This window comes from Schistocerca nitens, chromosome 1 (assembly GCF_023898315.1).
Source record: "Schistocerca nitens isolate TAMUIC-IGC-003100 chromosome 1, iqSchNite1.1, whole genome shotgun sequence".
In the NCBI taxonomy this organism is placed as follows: Eukaryota; Metazoa; Arthropoda; class Insecta; order Orthoptera; family Acrididae; genus Schistocerca; species Schistocerca nitens.
The window spans coordinates 1010066222-1010090144 of record NC_064614.1 but is presented as its reverse complement, the minus strand read 5'-3'; the positions used below and the strand labels follow the sequence as shown (position 1 = coordinate 1010090144).

Here is a 23923-nt window from a genome sequence, read left to right as displayed (position 1 = left end):
CGTATGACACTACTTGGCGCCGCCTTATCCTCAATCAACTCCATCAGCGGGGCTTTCGTGGCCGTCTCCCCATCTTCATTAGGTCCTTTCTTTCCCGCCGCCTCTTTCGATATCGGGTTGGTAATGTGCTATCTGATTTCTACGTGCAGGAGAATGGTGTTCCTCAGGGAAGCGTTTTAAGTGTCACCCTATTTGCCATCGCCATTAACAGTATCACGTCCACTATCCGGAGTCCGGCCCAGTGTTCCTTGTTTGTGGACGATTTTGTTGTTTTCTGTTCTTCCTCCAGTCTTGTCACTGCTAGTCGGCAGCTGCAGCTTACGATGAAGCGATTAGAGGCATGGACTGCGAAGACGGGTTTTACCTTTTCTGCAGACAAATGTGTGTGTGTTCATTTTAATCGTTCTCGACATGCTTTTACCTCTCCTGCATTGCGTCTGAGGGACACCGTTCTTCCTTTTAGAGACACTGTGAGGTTCCTGGGCCTCACTTTTGATTCCAAGTTGTCGTGGTTGCCGCACCATAAAGACCTCAAGGTGCGGGCCCTGAAGGCACTGAATATTTTGAAGTGTCTGAGCCATCGGTCCTGGGGAGCAGATCGGGCGCGTCTGCTGCAGTTTTATAGGGCTTTCGTCCGATCGCGTCTTGACTATGGATGCACCGTGTATGGGTCAGCGAGGCCTTCGTATCCGAAGATCCTTGACGCAGTACACCATGAGGGTATCAGGCTGGCCACTGGGGCCTTCCGTACCAGTCCCATCCCCAGCCTGTGTGCTGAGGCAGGGGAACCGCCGCTCGCCATCCGGCGGAAACTCCTCATGGTGCGACGGGTGTGTCAATTCCTTGCCTGTTCTACCTCCCCTGCGTACCCTACTGTTGCCCGACCGCCTATGGAACGTCTCTTTTGGACCGATGACCGTTGCAGTCTGGTCCCTTTAATCCCACAAACCAAACCAACGTCTCTTTTCCAGTCGTCCAAGGGCAACGAGACCATTTGGGATTCGTGCCAATCATTTGCTTGAGTCCCTTGATGTGGAGCGTGTGGCACCCCAACTCCAGGGTTTTACCCGCCTGCCTCCCTGGTTGCTCCAGAGGCCCAGCGTCCTTTTAGACTTGTCAGAGTACCGGAGGAGCTGCACTCCTGCGTTTGTTTTTACCTCCTTATTTTACGATATTTTAAACCAGCATCCCGACCATGTACCAGTATTTACGGATGGCTCTAAACAGGGGGACTCTGTTGGTTGTGCTGTTGTTTTCCCTGATCGAGTCGTCAAGTTACGGCTTCCTGCGGCGTTTACCATCTTTGATGCCGAATTGTTTACGATCTTGCGGGCTTTGGAGCAGATGAGATGTGTTCCCAATCTTAAGTTTCTCGTCTGTTCTGACTCCCTGAGTGCCCTTCAGACCATGCAACACTTGTACCCAGCGGATACGGTCGTCCAGAACATCCATGATGCCCTACTCCACCTGCAACGGCAGGGGAAGGAGGTTTCTTTCTGCTGGGTGCCGGGGCACGTGGGTATTAGGGGGAACGAACTGGCGGATGTGGCTGCCAAAGATGCATGTTCCCTCCCTCACGTTGTTGAATGTGCCGTCCCCCTCCATGCTGTTACCTCCCTTTTGCGTTTTCGTGTTATGCGTCAATGGGAAGAGGAGTGGCTGGCAGTTGGTGAAAATAAGCTGCGTTTCGTCAAGGCCACCACGCGGCCATGGCGTACGTCCTACCAGTCATGCAGGCGGGATGAGGTTCTCCTCACTCGCCACCGCATCGGGCACAGTCCCTTAACGCATGGTTTTTTACTCCGGCGGGAGGACCCCCCCAATCATGGGAACATGATATTGACCCTTATAAACAGATGATTCCTCATTCCTTTTTACATTAGACATATAAGTCAATCTGATACTTGAACATTTGATACAGTTGCTCTAGGGTAATGTGTCTCTAGACCATCTGCATAAACTGAATATTCTGCAATAACTTCAAACAACATTTGAGTATCAGTATATTTTGTAACATCACTATTTAAACTGCTTGTGCTTAAAGCATATGTAGGATTAATGCCTACATGAAGGCTCGGTTGAACATTTGTATCATGAAGTCTAATATTATACCCCGCAGAAGCAATATCAGCTTTTTCTATTAAATTATTATATCCAGATGCTTCTGCATTTGTCACTGGAGTAACAGCTCCTACTAATTGTTCTTCCATTCTTGCTGGTTCAAAAGGAGTTAAAGAAAAACTATCACATGACATAAAAGGATTACAGTGCTTATCAGCATTAATATTATACCTTTGAATTACATTTTGAGCAGTACTTGTAATAGGAAAAATATCAACATCGGCTACTTTTGGAATTTTGAGAAAACCCAATGTTGGTGTATAAGTATAGTCAACAATAACACTTCCTGTTCGTGCATCGGCATCTACTTCAGAAACGCAAGACTGTACACATTTCCAACCCCAATTATGTAAACCTTTATCTTTTGAGCTAGAAACACACGCATAATAATATTTCAAATTAATGGGTTGTCCAAATTGATGTGCAGGCACTTTAGTAAGAAACTCTGCTTGATCATTTCTATAACCATACCATGACTTCCAAATGGAATCAAACTTTCGTGTATGATCAATGGCAGTTGTTTCCATAGGCGCATTTGCAGTAAATGCTGTAGGCTTTACATTAATACCCGCTATTTTCAAATTAATCCCTACACTTGTAATTATATTCTTATTTTGATTTAATGTTGCAAGTTCTGTATCACTTGAATTAGTCGGAAAAGCAATTCTAGGATTTCGTGCAATTACTTTCACAGAACAATGAACAATTCTACTACCATCAGGTAATAAATCGAATTCAGAAGGTGTCGTATACAAAAATGGCCTATCAACGGGAATTTCTGCCAAAGGAGTAACCATGCATACTACCTTTTCATGTTCAATCACTTTATATGCTAAACCATATGTGAAAAATCTATGTACTTTGCGATATCTTGTAATATTACCAGTATCTAATATAGAAGGAGCAGGTAACGGATCAACACGAGTATTAGGAGAATCACCCAAGTTAGCAGATGGTGCTGCAGTGCCTGTTAACGTTTTTTTTTTTTCTTAGATCCACAAGATTGACCTGCTGCAGCCTGACATTTACCTGAATCTACCTGCATTGGCGAACTCATACCTTCGTCACTATCAGAATATGGTACTAAACGTTGTGGTTCAGAATGTTGTTGTGTTTCTTCTGGTCCTTGTTCGTCTTCGTCTTCTTCGCTGTCTGATACCTCGTGGTCTACGTGATGTTCGTTTACAGAACTTGTCCCAGTGGCTGAACCAGATGTTGATGGGCGGTCGTGATCTATAGGCAAACCACGGCGAACACGAGACATTAGCCATTGTTCATAGGCATAGCGTTTCTGGCCTTCATGCATGAACTCCCAATTAGACCGTTCCCACGGTGGAATATCATAATTCTGAAGGCAAGAAACGTTAAAATTAAATAATGAAAACCAAAAATATATGATACACAACAAAAGTTATATTTACATACCTGTTTTTTCGGCATTTGGTTGTTTCGGATACAAAGTTTTTCCAATACGTTGTTCAACAGCTGTCTTCAATTTCAAGCCGTATTTTCCCACAAATGAATGCCAATTTCGTGTATGACTCCAGTCAATAGCGAAATCAATTATAGCTTTTGCATCCAACTGTTGAACTCGTTGTCTAAACTCTTCTTCTGTAAATGGTCGTTCTCTTGCTTCCTTTAACAGATTATCGTATCCTACGTCGTGCTCTTTAGCAATGGCATCTGCACCACTGCGCGGTGCATCTATATTTATAGGATTTCCCGGTCCTACGTAATTACTGCCAGGTAAAGTATATCCTTTGCTCTGTACACGTTCAACTACTTTTTTAACGCCGTAAGCAGCACCTGCGGCGGCAGCAGTTGTCACGCCAGCCGCTATCGCTATCTGCCCAGAACTTGTAACACCAGCTGTGCTAATTGCGGCCCCGTCCGTGACACTTTCAGATAACAAGGACACTGTTTCGCTAGCAGTTGCTATATCTGCACTCTGGTGACCTCGGCCACGATTTCGTTGTCTATTTGGGCGGCGCCGTCGCACTCCAATATTACTTTCTTCTGGCCTTGTTTCTGGCACCCGTTCAAATTCAACTGTTTCGCCACTCGTATCCAAATCGTCGAATGCTGGATTATCTCCATACCGTATACGAGTAACAGCATCCTCTCTTTGCACTGTGCGAATATCATTACTGCTACGAGAACGATTTACATTTGTTAATGGAATTCTTTCCGCCATTTCAATGTCTTCCTCAGGTCCCGGATATAAAACACCTCCGTCGTATTGTGTAGAGCCATGGTTGCCCGTGCTTAAATACTGATTTACCCAAGACATTTTGCTGACTAAACTAAATAAATCATTACCACCTTTTATATACATTACGTTATCAAACAGCACGTGTCGAGCAACCTTTTGCTGGCGTGGGTGCTTGTTCAGATAATTGTCCTAAAAGGACAAATTATCTCAGCGGGACAGGAACCGCCGCCATCGCGACCTTGGGACCCCGCGGGGCCCCATTTTTTTTATCAGTTGCTGACCCTCATGAATCGAAACATGACTGCGTCGCGTCGTTTCATGATTCGAGGGTCAGCAACTGATAAAAAAAATGGGGCCCCGCGGGGTCCCAAGGTCGCGATGGCGGCGGTCCCTGACCCGCTGAGATAATTTGTCCTTTTAGGACAATTATCTGAACAAGCACCCACGCCAGCAAAAGGTTGGCGCGTGTAAAAGTTGTCTTTTTGGAGTGACAGACATGTGAGTATTGATAACCGAAATTGCTTAGCAACCAATCCAGTATATAAGGGGCATGAAATTGTTGTCTTCACATTATGTCCTCTGAATCCACTGCGAGAACTTCTATTGTCTCTGACGAGCTGCCAGAAATAGTAAGTACATTTCTATTATAATGGACACTTTGTACAAACTTGCACGAATTGCCGTTTGTGGAAGACTCCAAAATGCCTTGGATGTTTATCAATTGGAGTTACCACAAACTATACGCGAAGATATTTTATTGGAATTTCGTTTTTCAAAATTTAATTTCATGTTAAATTCGTATAGTCTGCCAGAATGTTATATATTTGATAAAAGTGAAAATGTTCCCATGATTTCTGAAATAGTAAATGATGCAGTAGAAGCTTGTGCAAAAATAAGAGCGGGAATTCCAGTTCCGTGGGAAACACTTGGTTTGATTAAAATGTCTTTTTTTGATATTAGTACATTCTGGCAAAGTAGATTCAAAATTAAAGTATTTTTTTACGAAGTTACTTACAAGCATTTCGTATATATTATTTGTGAGAATTGTTTATACAAATTATCCGATTCATGGCGATACCCGCTACTGCAACCACTTCTTATTGGAATGAGAATTAATATGGTAACCAAGACACCATCATTTTCATATGGTGTAACTTGTCCGCCACATATTAAACAATATAGTCATTGGTGCATGTTTTGTGCAAATAGTCCATTGTTCAGAAGTGTACGTTGTGGTGGCTCGTTAAGCAGTGTATCCGATTCAGAGGAAGACGATGCTGATTTGGCTGATATGTTTCTTGCAGAATTGTCCAGGTTAGTGTCCGCCACATTTTACTTGACTGTCTTTTATTCTCTGACCAGAGGGAGGTGGTTTCCTTGCCAACGGATTTGCCTTCTATTTTGCAAGACGACGCAACGACTGTGGTTAAGGTCATACGGTTTTGTGTCCTGTCCAATTTGTTACCTCGGATTTTAGGGAGAGGATTTTAATGCGCTGCTTGGTGACTGGCTCACCCAGGTTTTAGGTAAGAGATCCGCCAGTCACGATTACCTACTTGTTTCACTTCGATTTCCGTTCTCTTTTCCTTGTGTTTCCTTTCCTTTTTTAGTGCGTTTCTTCTCCTCTTGTTTTGCCTCTGTATGTGAGGATTTGGAACTGCGTCAGGTCTGTGTCTTTTAGCCGTTCTCCTTGTTCGCTGTCCGCCTTCGTCCCTTCACCGCATGTGTTCCTGTTTCTATGCGTTTGGGCGCTGATGACCACGCTGTTTAGCGCCCGAAAACATCAAACCACACACACACACAAATACCGAATGTACTATGAGGTCCGCAATGCCTGCCCAGTTCGCAACTATTTCTGTTTCTGTAGCAGACAGTTCCTCCCCCTTGTAGAGGCCCTCAGTGCGCTCTTTTCACCCATCACCTACCTCATCTACGTTTAGCAGTCGAATTTCTTTCCCACTCTTAATGTTTATTTCGTTGCTTTTAATTTCACCGAAAGTTACTTCGGTTTTCTTATACGCTTCATATCTTCTTCCGACGACCATTACTTTTTCGGTTTCTTCACATTTTACCAACAGCAGTTTCGCTTTGGTTTCCATGCACTTTCTGTTGATTCCATTCCTAAGTGACTTATATTGCTTCGATCCTGTCTTTTCTTAAACATTTTTATATTACGTCATCGATCAGTTTTGATATTTCTTCTATTACGGAAGGTTTCTTCTCAGTTACTTTCCTTATACCTATATTCCTCTATCCTACTTGTGTCATTGCCGTTTTTAGCTATGTAGATTCCTCTTCAGTAAGCTGACTGTTGTGGTATTCATCATCGCATTATCTAAAGCCTCACGAAGTTCAAACGCACAGCCTCTTTCCTCATGAGTTCAGTATCCAAATCCGGGACACAATGATTCTTCTTGACGGTTCTCGTACATTTCAGTTCACTTTTTATGATTACTAAGTTCTGACCTGGGTCACTATTTGCACCAGGGTATGCTTTATAATCCGATATTTTATTTCAAAATCTGTCTCACGATTATGTAATCCGGCTGGTATCTTCCCGTACCTCCAATTATACCTCCTCTTCTTACGGCTGTCGTATTTGGTATCACCAGCTAAAAATGTATTGCAGAATTCAAGAAGTCTTTCTTCTCTCTAAGTAGGGCTTGGCAGTAGGAATACTGCCGAGCATGTATTCTCCTGTCACTCTGTCTTACATTCGTTGCCCTATCGCAGCTTTCCAATCCCCTATGATTATCAGAGTTTTGTCTCTCTTTACGTACGGAGTTAGCAGTTTAATGTCCTCATCTGTAATGCTAAACGGCTAACCACGTGCAGGTTTCATATCTAACGACTTCCAGGGACAACAAAAATATGATTTTGATACTTCATACTGAACAAACTTCACAATTTAAAAAGCTGTCATACTCGTCATAATCTCAGTAAGAGATAACTCAATTGTGCGGCAATTACTCAAACTATATTAATGCAGTATTTGAGAATGAGAACATTTAGCAACCTGCAACCAACTTTAAAAATATAATTTCAATCTTTTTTTTCTCTTAGAAGCTTATGTCAGATACATAACAGATTTAACTCATTTGTTAAGTAACCAGACGTTTGAAGCTATTTTGTACGTGGGTATTCAGTTCCTCAAAGAATCGAGGCTGAGGTATTACTAGCACATTCGACGTCTTCGTCTTCTACTAGTTACGTCGACATACATACGTAAACTTCTGGTGTAAGCGTTGGTTTGGCGCTGATTCTGTTGAGAGTTATCCTTTCACTAAACTATACACAGTAACTCACTCTCTGTAATTCCTTACTTTTCATAACGAATCCTACTTCCGTTACACCATTATCTTCTGTAACTGATGTACTGACATTACTCTACGTTCATCAGATCACAAGTCCGTATCTTAATTATGTTTACTATGTAGATAAGAATAAGTATCCGTATTTTGTAACTGAATCGTTATTTTGTTTTAAATCAAACAAATTTCATATATTCATAGCAGACATCATCAGTGGATTTTATTTTTCCTATTCTTTACGTGTGTCCATTGGCTCTTGTGTAGGGAATAGATTGTTTGTTACAATCATATTTTACTGGGCATCCTCTTTCTTGTTGGATACTGCTTAGGACAAAAAACGAAACGAAATAAACATTCAGTTTCAAAAGACAGTTAATGTTAATTCTTATCACCACGATAAACATAATTGAAGTATGAGGAAGAATGGTTGCAAACATAAACAAATCATTACGTACTTTCCATTTCAATTAACTGACCCCCTAGACTGAGCTTTTGCATGTTAAATATCTCTATTCAGTGGTTTTCATTGCCTTCTGCATCCCAAAGCCATTGATTATTGATAATTCTTCCATTTTTAAGAGCAATTCCACCCCCCCCCCCCCCCCAAGTGCCCTGAATCCCGTATTCATTCCTCTTTCCTTTTCGACAAGGCCATTGGTAGAATGAAAGCTACTCTTCATACCAGAAATTCGCGGTTGCCGTTGACGATGACTTCATTCGAAATCTAAACAGTGGGCAGGACTGAATCTGGCACTCGTTATCTTTCTATCGATTGTCAAAGACGCTACAACCACAAAACTCGACCTGTGGACATCCCATTGACGGTCATTCATCTCTGTCCATAATATAATTGCAGCGTCTGGTCGCAGATCAAATGCCTCTCACTAAGGTGCAGGCTGGCATGTGCAGATTTTCCTGTGTGTATGTGGAGGACGGTAAATCACTACGCCACGTATTGAGAGCACTGGTAATATTTTCGCTGTCTCGCTGTCTTCTGGGCACCTGGGTGCTGCAGTTTTCTCTCAAGGTAGACTCCATGAGTCTTCGGGACCAATGATAGCTTACCACCCATGCTCTGAGAACGTCCATCTACTTGTAATTCTCACGAGGTCGTTTGAAATCATCAACAGAAGCTTGACATTTACCGCCTGTACTCGGAAGCTATTTCAGGGTCTATCACTCAGCTGCAGTGCAGAGGTCGCGTAATAGGGCCTTGAGAATGGCCATCCACTGGGTTCCTATCCGTTCGACTAAATCGTAGGGCGTTTAGCTGTCCGAACCCGGCCGACTGCTGAAATTCGTCCACTACAGCAGAATAACGCGTGACTAACGGCCATCCACCAAGCGGACTGATTCATTAGACTGCGGACAGTGAGCTGTACTTTACTCTATTAGCTTCAACACTGAGATAAGTCTTAGAAACTTCTTAGCGTCCTTATTAGATAATTAGATATGTAACACAGTCAGACACTGGCTGAAACAATAGTCACTCGCCTGGTGTGTCAGTGCTCATTATTACTATTGTGGTATACAGTCTGAACAGTCGGCCGTTGTGGCCGTGCGGTTCTACACGCTTCAGTCTGGAACCGCGCGACAGTTACGGTCGCAGGTTCGAATCCTGCCTCGGGCATGGATGTGTGTGATGTCCTTAGGTTAGTGAGGTTTAAGTAGTTCTAAGTTCTAGGGGACTAATGACCTCAGATGTTAAGTCCCATAGTGCTCAGAGCCATTTGATCCATTTTGTGGCACCACACAACGTGGCACTACACAAAACTGGCGCTAATAGCATAGGCACATAGGGAACACATACGACACAGATCTGTAAGTCCACGGTATTGGTGATAAGTTGAGAAAACTGTCCCGAAACATATGTACTACAAATTCAAATTGCTCCTAACACAATGGGACTTAACATCTGGGGTCATCAGTCCCCTTGGAACTACTTAAACCTAACTAACCTAAGAACATCACACACATCCATGCCCGTGGCAGGTTTCGAACCTGCGACTGTAGCAGCAGCGCGGTTCCGGACAAAAGCGTCTAGAACTGCTCGTCCACAGCTGCCGCCGTGTGCTACAAAACGCCACTGTTTCCTGTGCATGTACACCGACATCAATATAAGATATGATCAATATGCACACGTACACAGGGCGCACAACGGGTTGGAATACTCTGGATCAGGTGGTCGAGCAGCTGCTGGGGTATAGCCTCCCATTCTTGCACCAGTGCCTGTCAGAGCTCCTGATGTGTCCTAGGGGTTTGAAGACGTGCAGCGATACGTCAACCGAGAGCATCCCAGATGTGCTCGATGGGATTTAGGACTGGAGAACAGGCAGGCCACTCCATTCGCCTGATATCTTCTGTTTCAAGGTACTCCTTCGCGATGGCAGCTCGGTGGGGCAGTGAGTTATCATCCATCAGGAGGAAGGTGTGACCCACTGCACCCCTGAAAAGACGGACATACTGGTGCAAAATGACGTCCCGGTAAACCTGACCTGTTACAGTTCCTCTGTCAAAGACATGCAGGGGTGTACGTGCACCAATCATCATAATCCCACCCCACAGCATCAAACCACGACCTCCATACAGGTCCCTTTCAAGGACATTAAGAGGTTGATATCTGGCTCCTGGTTCACTCCAGATGAAAACCCGGCGAAAAACATGTTCAGACTATACCTGGATTCGTTCGTGAACATAACCTGGGACCACTGTTCCAATGACCATGTACTGTGTTCTTGACACCAGGCTTTACGGGCTCTCCTGTGATCAGGGGTCAGTGGAATGATCCTTGCAGGTCTCCGGGCGAATAAACCATGTCTGTTCGGTCATCTATAGACTGTGTCTGGAGACAACTGTTCCAGTGGCTGCGGGAAGGTCCCGAGCAAGGCAACCTGCAGTACTCCGTGGCCGTCCGCGGGCACTGATGGTGAGATATCGGTCTTCTTGTGGTGTTGTACACTGTGGACGCCCCGTACTGTAGCGCCTGGACACGTTTCCTGTCTGTTGGAATCATTGCCATAATCTTGATATCACTCTTTGTGGCACACGGAGGAGTCGTGCTACGACCTGCTGTGTTTGGCCAGCCCCCAGTCGTGTTGTGCCATAAGCTCTATTCTCTCCTATTCGATTCCGTATCTCTTCATTAGTTATCTACTGTCCGCCCTTGGTAGCTGAGTGGCCAGTGCGACGAAATTTCATACCTAACGTCTCGAGTTCGATTCCCGGCTGGGTCGGATATTTTCTCCGCTCGAGGTCTGGGTGTTGTGTTGCCCTTATCATCATCCTTTCATCCCCATCGACACACAAGTCGCTGAAGTGGCGTCAACTCGAAAGACTTGCACAAGGCGAACGGTCTACCATACGGGAGGCCCTAGCCACTCGGCATTTCCATTTTAGTTATCCACTCTATCACACTGTACATCAGATTTCAAAACCTTGTATTCTCTTCGTATTTTTACTGTTTATTGTCTGCATTTAACGTCCAGGTAAGACGACATTCGGAAAATATTTCCTAACACCCAAATAAACGTGGGATGTTGACATATTTGTATTTTTAGAAAACTTTTTCTTTTTATTGTCAATCTCACGTGTGGTATACGATCTGCCATCGTCAGTTCTGTTGGTGAGCAAATGTCAAAACTCGTCTCCTATTTCTGGCGACTCACTTCCTAATCTAATTCCGTCAGCATCAGTTGATTTAATTCGACTACACTTCGGTCATGTTGTTTTACTTTTACTGATGTTCATCTCGTAACCTCTTACCAATACACTCTGTGCATGTTGTTGCGAAAAGTGACTTTTCAAGTCGTTTGTCGATTCCATCAGAAGTACATGGTGTTTGGGTTAAACATACAATAACATAAAATGTAATAACTTTAAAAGTAATTGAGCTATTTATTGACAGTATATTTCTACAAGTATGCTAACTCAAAATATTTTTCTACGCATTTAATACACCTCGACATGCGTACCATTAGTGGCGCGACAGACGTCTAATCAGTATTCCACTTCTATCTAAGTGTTTTGCAGCATGGCAGGCGCAGCATTTACGATAGCTGCACGAACTCGAGGAGCAGAAGTGGTAGATCACGAACAGGTGGCTGGTACATTTGATTCTTAATAAATCCTCACAGACGTACGAGCGAAGGGCGTACGGATTGATTCAACAGAGCCTTGGAAGTTGGAAGCTGCTTTCTTGGCGTGAAGGTCCGTCGTCGAAAGCAAACTCCCAGTTTTCCGAAGCTGCTTGTTCCATTTCTTGATTGTTACGTAAGTGGGAACATCGTCAGTTTCTCGCAATCCATACTCTAGCCAAAAACGACGTTGTACACAGAAGACCTTCTGCTGCAGGGTCTACATGCCTAGTAACGCGTGTTTACGTGAACAAAGCAGTTACAGGCATGCGCACGTGGTACCAACTGTCGCAAGCAAACACAGAAAATGTTTTGAGCTATCATAGTTATAGAAGCAAACTGCTAATAAACACCTGAATTGCGTCTCAAGTTATTACATTTTATGTTATTATATATTTAACCCAGACATCCCGTACAGTGTCATCGGCAAACGTTAATTATGAATATTTTTCCTCACTGAATTATAATTCCGTTTCCAAATTTGTCTTCAGTTTACTGCTGTTCTGGGACCAAATACGTCCGACGAATACCATTTCACTGGCACCCATCCACTGGTTGGCTACATTCGGCCGAGTTGGTTGTATGTTGCAGATGTCTGTTCCATTATATCTCTCGGTGTGACATTACTGCCCACACAAGCGATGACAGCAGTAGTACACGCTGATTGTAACCATGCATTGTGCTGGAGGGGTACCACTTATGGCTACATGGGAACTATTTGCAGAGCATCTATAATGACTCTCGACAGATGCCGGAGGGTCAATACTAATGATTTGTCTTTGGAAAATGATCTTGTAGTTCGTTTCTCCGTAACTCAGAGAAGGCGCAGGCAAATGAATCCTGGAGAACTTTGTGAAATGGACGCCGGTATGTGTCACTAATACAGTGCTGCAACAAAGTAAGTCCCATACACTGGAATGCTACTTGCTTTTATTTACAAAAACCAATTAAAATCGAAAAATTCTAATAATGTGCTTCAACTATACTAATTAGTTGCATTTAAATTGAGTCACAGTGCTACAATAATCACCTATTCTGAAAATTACGAACACGGAGACACGTTTACTCCCTCTGATGGGTTATCTTGAAGTGCCTCCCGGCCTTTGTTGCTAATGTGCAGCAGTATCAAATATGGTACTGCCTCGTGTCTTTCTTTTAGTAGCTGAAAATTTACATTTGGTCTTGTTATATGAATTGCACTTAACTCTAAAAAACATAAACTGTTATTTTAAGATGAAGAAATTTCTCCATGCATATGTAATGGCAACGAGGACAAGATTTATGTTTAAACTTGTTAATATTGTCAGCAGAATGAAAAATGCTCCTCACGTAACACAAAAACGACGAATATGTCCTCGGCAGAGTTAGGAATGTAAAAGAAGGGAACTGGCTTTTCGATCTATCTGACAGCTTCAAAAACATTTCAATCAAAACATTTTGACATGCTCGCACTTTTTTAATTCTTAGTGTTAGTATGATGGTCAAAGTAGAGAGGATATAAAATGTAGACTGGCAATGGCAAGGAAAGCGTTTCTGAAGAAGAGAAATTTGTTAACATCGAGTGTAGCTTTAAGTGTCAGGAAGTCGTTTCTGAAAGTATTTGTATGGAATGTAGCCATGTATGGAAGTGAAACATGGACGATAAATAGTTTGGACAAGAAGAGAATAGAAGCGTTCGAAATGTGGTGCTACAGAAGAATGCTTAAGATTAGATGGGTAGATCACATAACTAGTGAGGAGGTATTGAATAGAATTGGGGAGAAGAGGAGTTTGTGGCACTACTTGACTGAAAGAAGGGATCAGTTGGTAGGACATTTTCTGAGACATCAAGGGATCACCAGTTTAGTATTGGAGGGCAGCGTGGAGGGTAAAAGTCGTAGAGGGAGACCAAGAGATGAATACACTAAGCAGATTCAGGAGGATGTAGGGTGCAGTAAGTACTGGGAGATGAAGTAGCTTGCACAGGATAGAGTAGCATGGAGAGCTGCATCAAACCAGTCTCAGGACTGAAGACCACAACAACAACAACAGTATTAGTATCCATCTCATGTTAAGCAAAGTAACATGATACATGATGTCAAGTCGCACAACGTGACAAATCCGGTCATGTCATTCAATATGGCACTTGTCATGTCGTGCAGTACCACACAACGTGTCATTAAAGTTTAGAATGCATGCATCCCCAATCTAGGATACTTGCTACTGCAGATGCACCCTCTCTCTCGGGTACTTATTACTGCAAATGCATCTCACTCTGTAGAAGCCCATAAATTTGTGTCTATTTGTTCTTACAATGTTCACCATGAATGAAACAGGGGATGAGTCTAAGAGAGCTCACTGCGCTGAGGAAGTAGGGTTGCCTTGTAAACAAGTTCGAATACGTCAAGATGTTTTGATTTAAATGTTTTTTAAGTTGCCAGATAAGTTGAATAGCTTTTACATCCTAACTCTGCCCAGAACATATTCAACTTTTTCAGTGCTGCGCTAGGAGCATTTTTCATTCTGATTCCCAACTTTTACCCTACCATAATGTTGGCAGCAGAATTCATTTCCAACTTTTATTCTAGCATAATTTTTACGTTAGACCGACTTTGCTTGGCAACCGATGTTTGTTGACTCGAGCGAAGACGATTTTTATGGTCTTTCGAAACTTGTTGCTCGTATCGTGAAAACGGGAAAAGCTTTCCCAAAGCAACAGGACGATCATTAATTACATGTGTTTGTCTAACATACAAAACATGAACCAACTCGCACAAGTGTGAAACATAGAAGCTGCACGCGTAAGAAATTAAAAAAAACGCAGTTTTTGCACGTAAAATACAAGCTGAATTTTTGAATGTGAGTTCTCAGTTTTATGGTAAGACTGTATTACTTATTTATTTGTTTATTTGACTCACTCTAAACCGTTTACGCGCATTCAATTCACTAAGAAAGAATTTTGCGCGCTACATTTAGTTCGACTTTAAACCTTAGTATCTCGACAACGGATAAATGTTATTGGATAAAAAATTCCGTTTTGACTTTATCCATTTATCTACTTTCCTACAAAGTTCGAACCGACTCGTTTAAGTTTAAAGCATAGAAGCGGCGCGTAAAAAACTTCCCAGAAAACTTTTTTTTTTGCATGTTCTGCACGTAAAATCCGAGCAGTGCACATACCAATGATGCCATTAGCAAACACTCCCTTTGTGAGATGATGATGAAAAATGTTCAATTATTTACCAATCCTGCCACTTTTGCGTCAACTGTATACAACGTAATTTAATTATGGTTTCTGAGAAACTGGGGGAATTGGAGTGAGGGGGGGGGGGAAGGGTTCTGAACCAAACTTTGTTTGTAGACTCTTACTTTAGTTGGTATGTACAGAAGGAAAACATGAGGCAAATTGGTTCGACGTGTCTAAGACCTTTCGCGTGTGAGTGGAATCTGCGTGGCTATAGGCGCCGCTGACGCGGGTGTGTCATTGGAAGAACTGTCCAGCCACATGCCACGAGTCGCCATTCAGCTGCGGTACTGGCGTGCAAATTTCAGCCTTCGTCCCCGATGAACGGCAGTCATCATAGATCCGTGAACCAGACGCCTGCTGGAGAGGGCTATACCCCGCAACGTTCGTTGAATAATGGTTGAGGAGACAATGTTAGTAGCCCCTAGGTTCGTCTGGGCTGTCAGTTGCTCAACCGTAGCACGTCTATTCGCTCTCTCGTATTTCCGCAGTCATTGTTCACCCCTGTGATCTATGGCCCGTTGTGCACCACGGTTCCTGGGCGCAAGTTTTGGATAGCGCCATTTTGCTATACACGGTGTATTTTAAGCGTGGCAGCACGCGAGCAGTTTACAAACTTAGCGCTTTTCGGAAATGCTTCCACCTCTGGCGCGAAAATCAATGATCATTCGCTTTTGGACGTCAGATGAATCGCTCCGCTTCCATAATATGACAACAGCTGTGCTGAAACTTTCTGGCAGATTAGAAACTTCCTGGCAGATTAAGACGGTGTGCCGGACCGAGACTCGAACTCGGGACCTTTGCCTTTCGCGTGCTCTACAAGCTGAGCTACCCAAGCACGACTCGCGCCCCGTCATCACAGCTTTACTTCTGCCAGTACCTCGTCTCCTACTTTCCAAACTTTACAGAAGCTCTCCTGCGAACTCCTGCCCGCAGCTCGTGGTCGTGCGGTAGCGTTCTCGCTTCCCACGCCCTGGTTCCCGGGTTCGATTCCCGGCGGGGTCAGGGATTTTCTCTGCCTCGTAATGGCTGGGTGTTGTGTGCTGTCCTTAGGTTAGTTAGGTTTAAGTAGTTCTAAGTTCTAGGGGACTGATGACCATAGATGTTAAGTCCCATAGTGCTCACAGACATTTGATCGAACTCCTGAAAGAAAGGATATTGCGGAGACATGGCTTAGCCACAGCCTGGGGTATGTTTCCAGAATGAGATTTTCACTCTGCAGCGGAGTGTACGCTGATATGAAACTTCCTGGCAGATTAAAACTGTGTGCCGGACCGAGACTCGAACTCGGGACCTTTGCCTTTCGCGGGCGAGTGCTCAACCAACTGAGCTACCCAAACACGAATCACGCCCCGTCCTCACAACTTCCATCTTCTGCCAGTGTCTCGTCTCCTACCTTCCAAACTTTACAGAAGCTCTCCTGCGAACCCTGCAGAACTAGCACTCCTGAAAGAAAGGATATTACGGAGACATGGCTTAGCCTGGGGGATGTTTCCAGAATGAACGGAACGGCTGCACTGTTTTTTCGCGGTTCCGCGACACACTTTACATAGCTTGCACTACTGTTGCTGCCACGTGCAATCTGTGAGTTGTTATTACACGTTGACGTCGAACGTAGGCGGCACTCACATTAATGTGAGTGGACTGTCTAATATCGGCCATTTTCAGCAATTTCCGTCTCGAAATGCGAAATTTATACGCAGTCTCTTAGCGTACAGAGGCGAGTGAAGATCGTGCGGACAGGCGACGCGCCTGCAGTGCGGTGATCAGTGGAAGAGTCAGTGGGGTGTGCGTGGGCCGGCAGGTGTTCCTGACGGCGGGCGGCGACCGCTGCGTGCGCGTGTGGGCGCGCGGCGTGTGGCAGCCGGTGGCGACGCTGCGCGCGGGCCGGGACGCGGTGCGCGCGGCGGCGTGGAGCCCCGCGCTCGCGCCGCTGCTGGCGGCGGCGGCCGACGTGCGGCTGCAGCTGTGGGACCTGGCGCGCGCCGCCTTCCGGCCCGCCTCCGAGACGCCGCTGCCCGGCGCCGCCGCCTGCTCGCGCCTGCTCTTCACGCCGTCGGGCAGCGCGCTGCTCGCCGCCGACGACGCGGGCGCCGTGCACGTGTTCACGCTGCGCGACGTGCCGCACCCGCCCTTCTTCCAGGCCGCCGCGCTCGCCGACGCCATCCGCAGGCTCAACGTCACCAGGCCCGAGCTGCTCGTGCGCCTCCACAAGCTCGGCTCGCCCTTCTGAGCCCAATAACAGTTTTTCCTAAAATCTGAATAACCGTCACGCTCCTTAACGAATTTGTTCATTTCTCGACTTGCTAGCAATGCCTATCATATAGCGTGGCGCGTCAGCATTGCTCGGCTTAGAACCCGACATTAGACATTCGTTTTCTTCGCTAACGATACTGAAATACTCGCAACTGCAAGCATTTTCGAGAACTGATATTAGCATATTATTCACAAAATATTGCTTGCTATCACAAGTGGTTGTGAACTTTATAATTACGTCTTTCTGATGTATTGTTCACGTTGTTGTTTGGAGTAGAAAACCCTGTACAACTATTGTCATTAATATTGCTGTTATTACCTTTATTTCTGATTTTAATGTCTCGTTGTGGACCATTTGCTCTCCTAGGCTTACAGCCACAGTGTTCTGCATTACGTGATCGCCGCCTTTCTCAAGCTGCACTTTGTTCGTCTTGATTATTTATAAAAGATACTTGACGTGGAAAAGACTTCCTTTATTTATTTCAAAATACACTACTGGCCAATAAAATTGTTACACCACGAAGATCATGTGCTACAGACGCGAAATTTAACCGACAGGAAGAAGATACTGTGATATGCAAATGATTAGTTTTTCAGACCATACACACAAGGTTGGCGCCGGTGGCGACACCTAAAACGTGCTGACATGAGGAAATTTTCCAACCGATTTCTCATACACAAACGACAGTTGACCGTCGTTGCCTGGTGAAACGTTGTTGTGATGCCTCTTGTAAGGAGGACAAATGCGTACCATCACGTATCCGACTTTGATAAAGGTCGGATTGTAGCCTATCGCGTTTGCGGTTTATCGTATCGCGACATTGCTGTTAGGAGAATATGGAATCGGTGGGTTCAGGAGGGTAATACGGAACGCCGTGCTGGATCCCAGCTGCCTCGTATCTCTAGTAGTCGAGATGACAGGCATCTTATCCACATGGCTGTAACGGATCGTGCAGCCGCGTCTCGATCCCTGAGTCAAGAGATGGGTAAGTTTCCAAGACAACAACCATCTGCACGAACAGTTCGACGACGTTTGCATCAGCATGGACTATCAACTCGGAGACCATGGCTGCGGTTTAACCTTGACGCTGCATCATAGACAGGTGCGCCTGCGATGGTGTACTCAACGACGAACCTGGGTGCACGAATGGCAAAACGACTTTTTTCCGATGAATCCAGGTTCTGTTTACAGCATCATGATTGTCGCATCCGAGTTTGGCGACATCGCGGTGACCGCACATTGGAAGCGTGTATTCGTCATCGCCATACTGGCGTATCACCCGGCGTGATACTATGGGGTGCCATTGGTTACACGTCTCGGTCACCTGTTCGCATTGGCGGCACTTTGAACATGGACGTTACATTTCAGATGTGTTACGACCCGTGGCTCTACTCTTCATTCGATCCCTGCGAAACCCTACATTTCAGCAGGATAATACACGACCGCATGTTGCAGGTCCTGTACGGGCCTTTCTGGATACAGAAAATGTTCGACTGCTACCATGGCCAGCACATTGTCCAAATCTCTCACCAATTGAAAACGTCTGGTCAATGGTGGCCGAGCAACTGGCTCGTCACAATAGACCAGTCACTACTCTTGATGAACTGTGGTATCGTGTTGAAGCTGCATGGGCAGTTGTACCTGTACACGCCATCCAAGCTCTGTTTAACTCAATGCCCAGTCGTATCAAGCCGTTATTACGCCCAGAGGTGATTGTTCTGGGTACTGATTAGTCAGGATCTTTGCACCCTAATTGTGTGAAAATGTAATCACATGTCAGTTCTAGTATAATATATTTGTCCAATGAATACTCGTTTATCATCTGCATTTCTTCTTGGTGTAGCAATTTTAATGGCCAGTAGTGTATATACGAAAATCAAACTGATCAAGGAGTGTACCATGCTCCGCACTCAGAGTATTATATGTGTTCTACACCCTGGGTTTCTACGCAGAGTCCTCTTCAGTCTATATCCTATTGACGCCAGGGCATTAATGATATCTGGGAAGACATTCACTTTCGCACCCCACATTCGGCTGAACTCGATGCTCGGATCTTTGCGTTTCATTTTCTTCTGAACAGCCTAATTATTAACGTTCTCATCACAAGCTACCGAGATATGGATTAGCAGGCACGATCTTTTATCTCACTGACATACAACAATGTCAAGTTCCTTAGCTGTAAGCGTTCGGTCGGTACGAATTTGTTGGTGGTACAGAATGAAACATCCCCTTAGAAAAATTAACAATGATAGTACTGGTAAACCTCTTACGTTATTTGATTTTCAAGCAGCTGAGCAAAACTGAACGTACTCAGACATTTCGCTCTTTACTTATTCTGATCAACACTAAACTGACACACAATATTTTCAGCGCAACGCAATCTGACTTTCAATGATCCCCACAAAAGAATGGCCCTGACTAACAATAAGCTATACCTTACATGAATCACTTACCTCACATAAATCTTCGTTACTCGAACTACTGCAATGCAGCGAGCGCCAATACTGCCAGCTAAATAAAAGATTCTAACTACTGAAGGCACTAACTACTGATAGGCATAGTTAGCAAATGAAAGATTTTGATGGAGAACAAACAATATATTTACCTAAATAGTGTTCAAAAGTCGTAATATATACATCAGTTCATGACACCCGGTCTTACAAGTTTCGTTTTTTTGACGGACACACGTCCAGATCGTCCGCTCTCAAAACGTTGCCATCTCTGTCCCCACATCCACCACTGCTGGCGGCTCACTTCCAACTGCACAACGCTACGCACTGTTCACATCCAACTGCCCAACACTACAATAGCAAATATTCCAACAATGCCAACCAACCACAGACTGCACACAGCACAGTCAGTGATTTTCATACGTGGCGTTACCAACGTAAAAAACTAAACAGCTTACTTACAAGAATAGTGTTACAGACAGCCTACGTGACCGCCTTAGGTGTGTAATCTTACTGTTTGTTGGGGGGATTTCGTACTCTTAGAGCCGTATGTGCATATTTTCCAATCAAGGTATGAGTACACCTTACTGTTCCTCTACAAGTATTCAAGCAACGACTAGATAAGATACATGGTGTTATTATTAGTACAGTAATTACTTAACTTTTGATACAAAGACATTCACAAATCCACAGTTTTGGCACATCAACATAAAAAAAGAAATGCAGAGTACTAGTAAAACAAAACAAAAGAGTTAATTTAGAGATTAATGTCTAGGTCCTCCAACCATTTCAGCACTATGCAGTTCCTCAGGGGACCCGGTGAAATACTTAGCATTTCGTACAAAGGCATTCACAAATCCACAGTTTCGGCACATCGACATAAAAAAAGAAATGCAGAGTACTAGTAAAACAAAACAAAAGAGAAAATTTAGAGATTAATGTCTAGATCCTTCAACCATTTCAGCATGATGCAGTTCCTCAGGAGACCCGGTGAAATACTTAGCATTTCATACAAAGGCATTCACAAATCTACAGTTTTGGCACATCGACATAAAAAAAGAAATGCAGAGTACTAGTAAAACAAAACAAAAGAGAAAATTTAGAGATTAATGTCTAGATCCTCCAACCATTTCAACATGATGCGGTTCCACAAGGGACCCAGTGAAAGCATGCAAGGTACAACCTAGATGGGCATGTGTGCCGCTTATTATCTGTGCCACTCGGTTGTAGTCACAGCTGGGATGCTCAAGCCATCTCTCATCTTTGGGCTGTAGCGAGAGTTCTTTCCGTCTCACATAAGAAACGGTTAACTTTGTTCCAGGTGGAGCGAGGAAGATTAAAAAGTCGAAATGTGTAAGCTAGGGTTTTGACTCCCAGAAGCCTGGAGGGAGTCAAGACGACCATCCGACTTCCAGGCAGCCCCACGCTCATGGCGGTTCTCCAGGCTGGTTGACGAGATTTCAGTCGGTTAATGGGATGTTGCTGGACTATATCGATCATGGAGGAGTGTACGAATTTTCTAGACTATTGTGAACCAACAGCTGAGAGTCTGCTGTTTTCTTGTGTGACATGGAATGGTATTTCTTAGAAACGCGAGGAACTCAACAGACATAAGCAGAAATATACCACATAAAATCGCATAACGAATCGAAGCTGGACTTCCACTGTTGTTACCACTACTATTCCCGCTACTGCTGTTTAATTCTTACGAAACAATTTTTAAAGCGGCATGAAATGGAACTTTACAAGAGACCGATTGCATTTATGAAGCACATCAAGTGTCATGCTCTTTCCACCCCCCTCCCCGTCTCGGTTTATTCATTTCTGACAACTGAGAACTGCTGTAGCACAGAAAATTCATTTTAGTTCTCGTTGAAGACTCTTTATTACATGCTTGTTTCATCTTACTGCACTAGTGATTTGAAATGTTCGACTTTGGCAAGACCGGAGACTGTCCAAAATTATAAACGTCATAATTAATCACAAAGAATAGTTTATAACCTCATAACAAAGTCAGATGTATAGAAGCTGGAAGAGAACAATCATAAAAAATACACTTAAAAATTAGTTTTTACTCTACTAGAAGCAATTTGAAGTACGCTACCAAACATGACGACTCTCAAAGACTACATTATATACGAGGGTTGTCCAGAAAGTAAGTTCCGATCGGTTACGAAATGGACGCCACAGTGAAAAGCCAACGAAGCTTTGCACAGATGTGTTGAGTAGTGTCTCTAGAATGACCGTCGATCGCATCAAGACGCTCTTTTCAGTTGTGAGCGCACTGTGAGCGAGTAAAGGTGCCTAGAACAAAGCTGTTTCCTGCCAAGTAGGAGGGCCCGCTGAGAGGCTTCGCCTTAATGAATGCAGCCCACCTAACACAACTGCCAAGCACGTTCTTCTTCATGGAAATTCTCAGCCGCACTCTGCAGGGGCAGTGAAGACGCTCCTGCAGCCTTTTCGATGGGAACTGTTCGATCACCCACAACACAGCCCTCATTGGCTCGTCTTGAATATCATCTCTGTTCACATGAAACGCTGGACACGAAGACTGTTGTGAACTGTCAAGAGCAGCCAGTCCACAATAAGGTAGCCGATAGGGCACGCGTAACTCACGCCGTCTTGCGTTAAATCTGAAACAGGATATGTGGTAAAAGCTATAAAGAAAAGAACTGAGCTTCTCATATACTTAACTTTAATTTGTTCTTGTACATCGCTATGGTGAATACAATTGAGACTCTCTCCAGATATGGATAACTGCGCCTTGCTAGGTCGTCCGTACAACTGGGGCTGAGTTCACGTCAGTCTCTCGAGACCTGCCATGTGGTGGCGTTCGGTCTGCGATAACAGTGGCGACACGCGGGTCCGACTTGTACTACAGGACCGCGGCCGATTTAAGCTACCACCTAGCAAGTGTGGTGTCTGGCTGTGACACCACATTCCTCCCCCGCAAATCGGCGAACGGTCGGGAGATAAGGCTTCCGCCCGCCGTGGGGAGGACCCCATGTTGACGTATGCGATGAGGTGGGGAGCCTAACAACAGGCGAGGCTGTGCCACCCGCACCCGGCCATTCGGTCCGAGGGGAGCTAGGAAACGCCTGAAAACCTAGTCCAGGGTGCCCGTCAACATGCGGTGTATGCGCCCGTAAAGAGACAGGAGGGGCTGAAGGGTCGACCTCCATGGCGTCGGGGAATCCGACGCGCGATGACGACATCTGGTCCGGAGCGGGCAAGAGTTCCATGGCGGAGGACGGCCGGTCACGGGAAGCGAGCGGCGGCGCGTGACCCAGGGAGGCGCGTGGCGGCTGCAGCGACGCGTCCACCGCGGGCGGCGCCGGCGGGAGAACAGGCGGCGGCGGCGGCGGCGGCGGCGGCGGCGGCGGCGGCTCGTCGCCACGAGGCAAAATTGAAGGCAGCGTCGGTAACACCTGGGGATGAGGCGAGCCAGTAGATGGGTCCCCAGGGCGCTGACCTGACGGCTCCGTCGCTGAAAGCAGACGGGGAGCGGCAGAACCCAGGCGACGACAGAGGCGCAGCTGATTGAGATGCCGACGCACCTCACCAGAGGCCCCCAAAACCAAATACATCGCGCGGCCGAGGCAGCGAAGAATGCGCCCTGCGAGCCAACGCCGTGAACCGCGATAGTTGCGATAGAAGACAACGTCGCCAGGAGCAAAAGCAGGATCCTGCCGCTGCACTGGAACCTGATGCGGCGGATGCAGCAAAGACATCAAGGTTCGATGAGAACGACCATGGAGCAACTCAGCCGGCGAGCGACCATTGCGGGGCTGAGAGCGATACGAGGACAAAAAGAGCAATAACGCGTCCACCCGAGAATGCGACTCTTTCAACTTCAACATCTGTGACTTGAAAGTCCGGACCAATCGTTCAGCGGCACCGTTTGACTGAGGCGAAAACGGCGCGGATGTCAGATGTCGAATACCATTGGCCTTGCAGAATGACTGAAATTCTGCGGACATGAATTGTGGGCCATTGTCGGAAACAATAGTCTGCGGAAGACCTTCAATGCAAAAGATAGCAGACAATGCGTGGATTGTGGCAGAAGACGTCGTGGAAGACATCCGGACAACAAAAGGAAAATTACTGAAAGCATCGACCACAACCAACCATCGAGCATTCCAGAATGGACCAGCAAAATCGATGTGCAAGCGTTGCCAAGGGGAAGTGGCTTTCGGCCATGCAAAGAATTTCCGCG

At 45.2% G+C, this 23923-nt stretch overlaps 2 protein-coding genes across 2 annotated transcripts in view; one reads left to right on the top strand and one right to left on the bottom strand.

Annotated features, from left to right (window-relative positions):
* LOC126220277 (dynein axonemal intermediate chain 4-like) overlaps positions 1-17721 on the top strand; it is a 66500-nt gene extending 48779 nt beyond the window's left edge. The window contains exon 4 of the mRNA XM_049942152.1: positions 16805-17721. Coding sequence (XP_049798109.1) covers positions 16805-17233 — 429 coding nt within the window. The 3' untranslated portion in view covers positions 17234-17721. The remainder of the gene's footprint in view (positions 1-16804) is intronic.
* Positions 3047-3782, bottom strand: LOC126195621 (uncharacterized). Its single transcript, XM_049934250.1, has 2 exons — positions 3547-3782; positions 3047-3469 (listed from the first exon to the last, which is right to left on the bottom strand). The coding sequence occupies exons 1-2, from the start codon at positions 3559-3561 to the stop codon at positions 3092-3094; spliced, it is 393 nt and encodes a 130-aa protein (XP_049790207.1). The 5' UTR covers positions 3562-3782; the 3' UTR covers positions 3047-3091.
* Positions 17722-23923: the final 6202 nt, after the last annotated feature.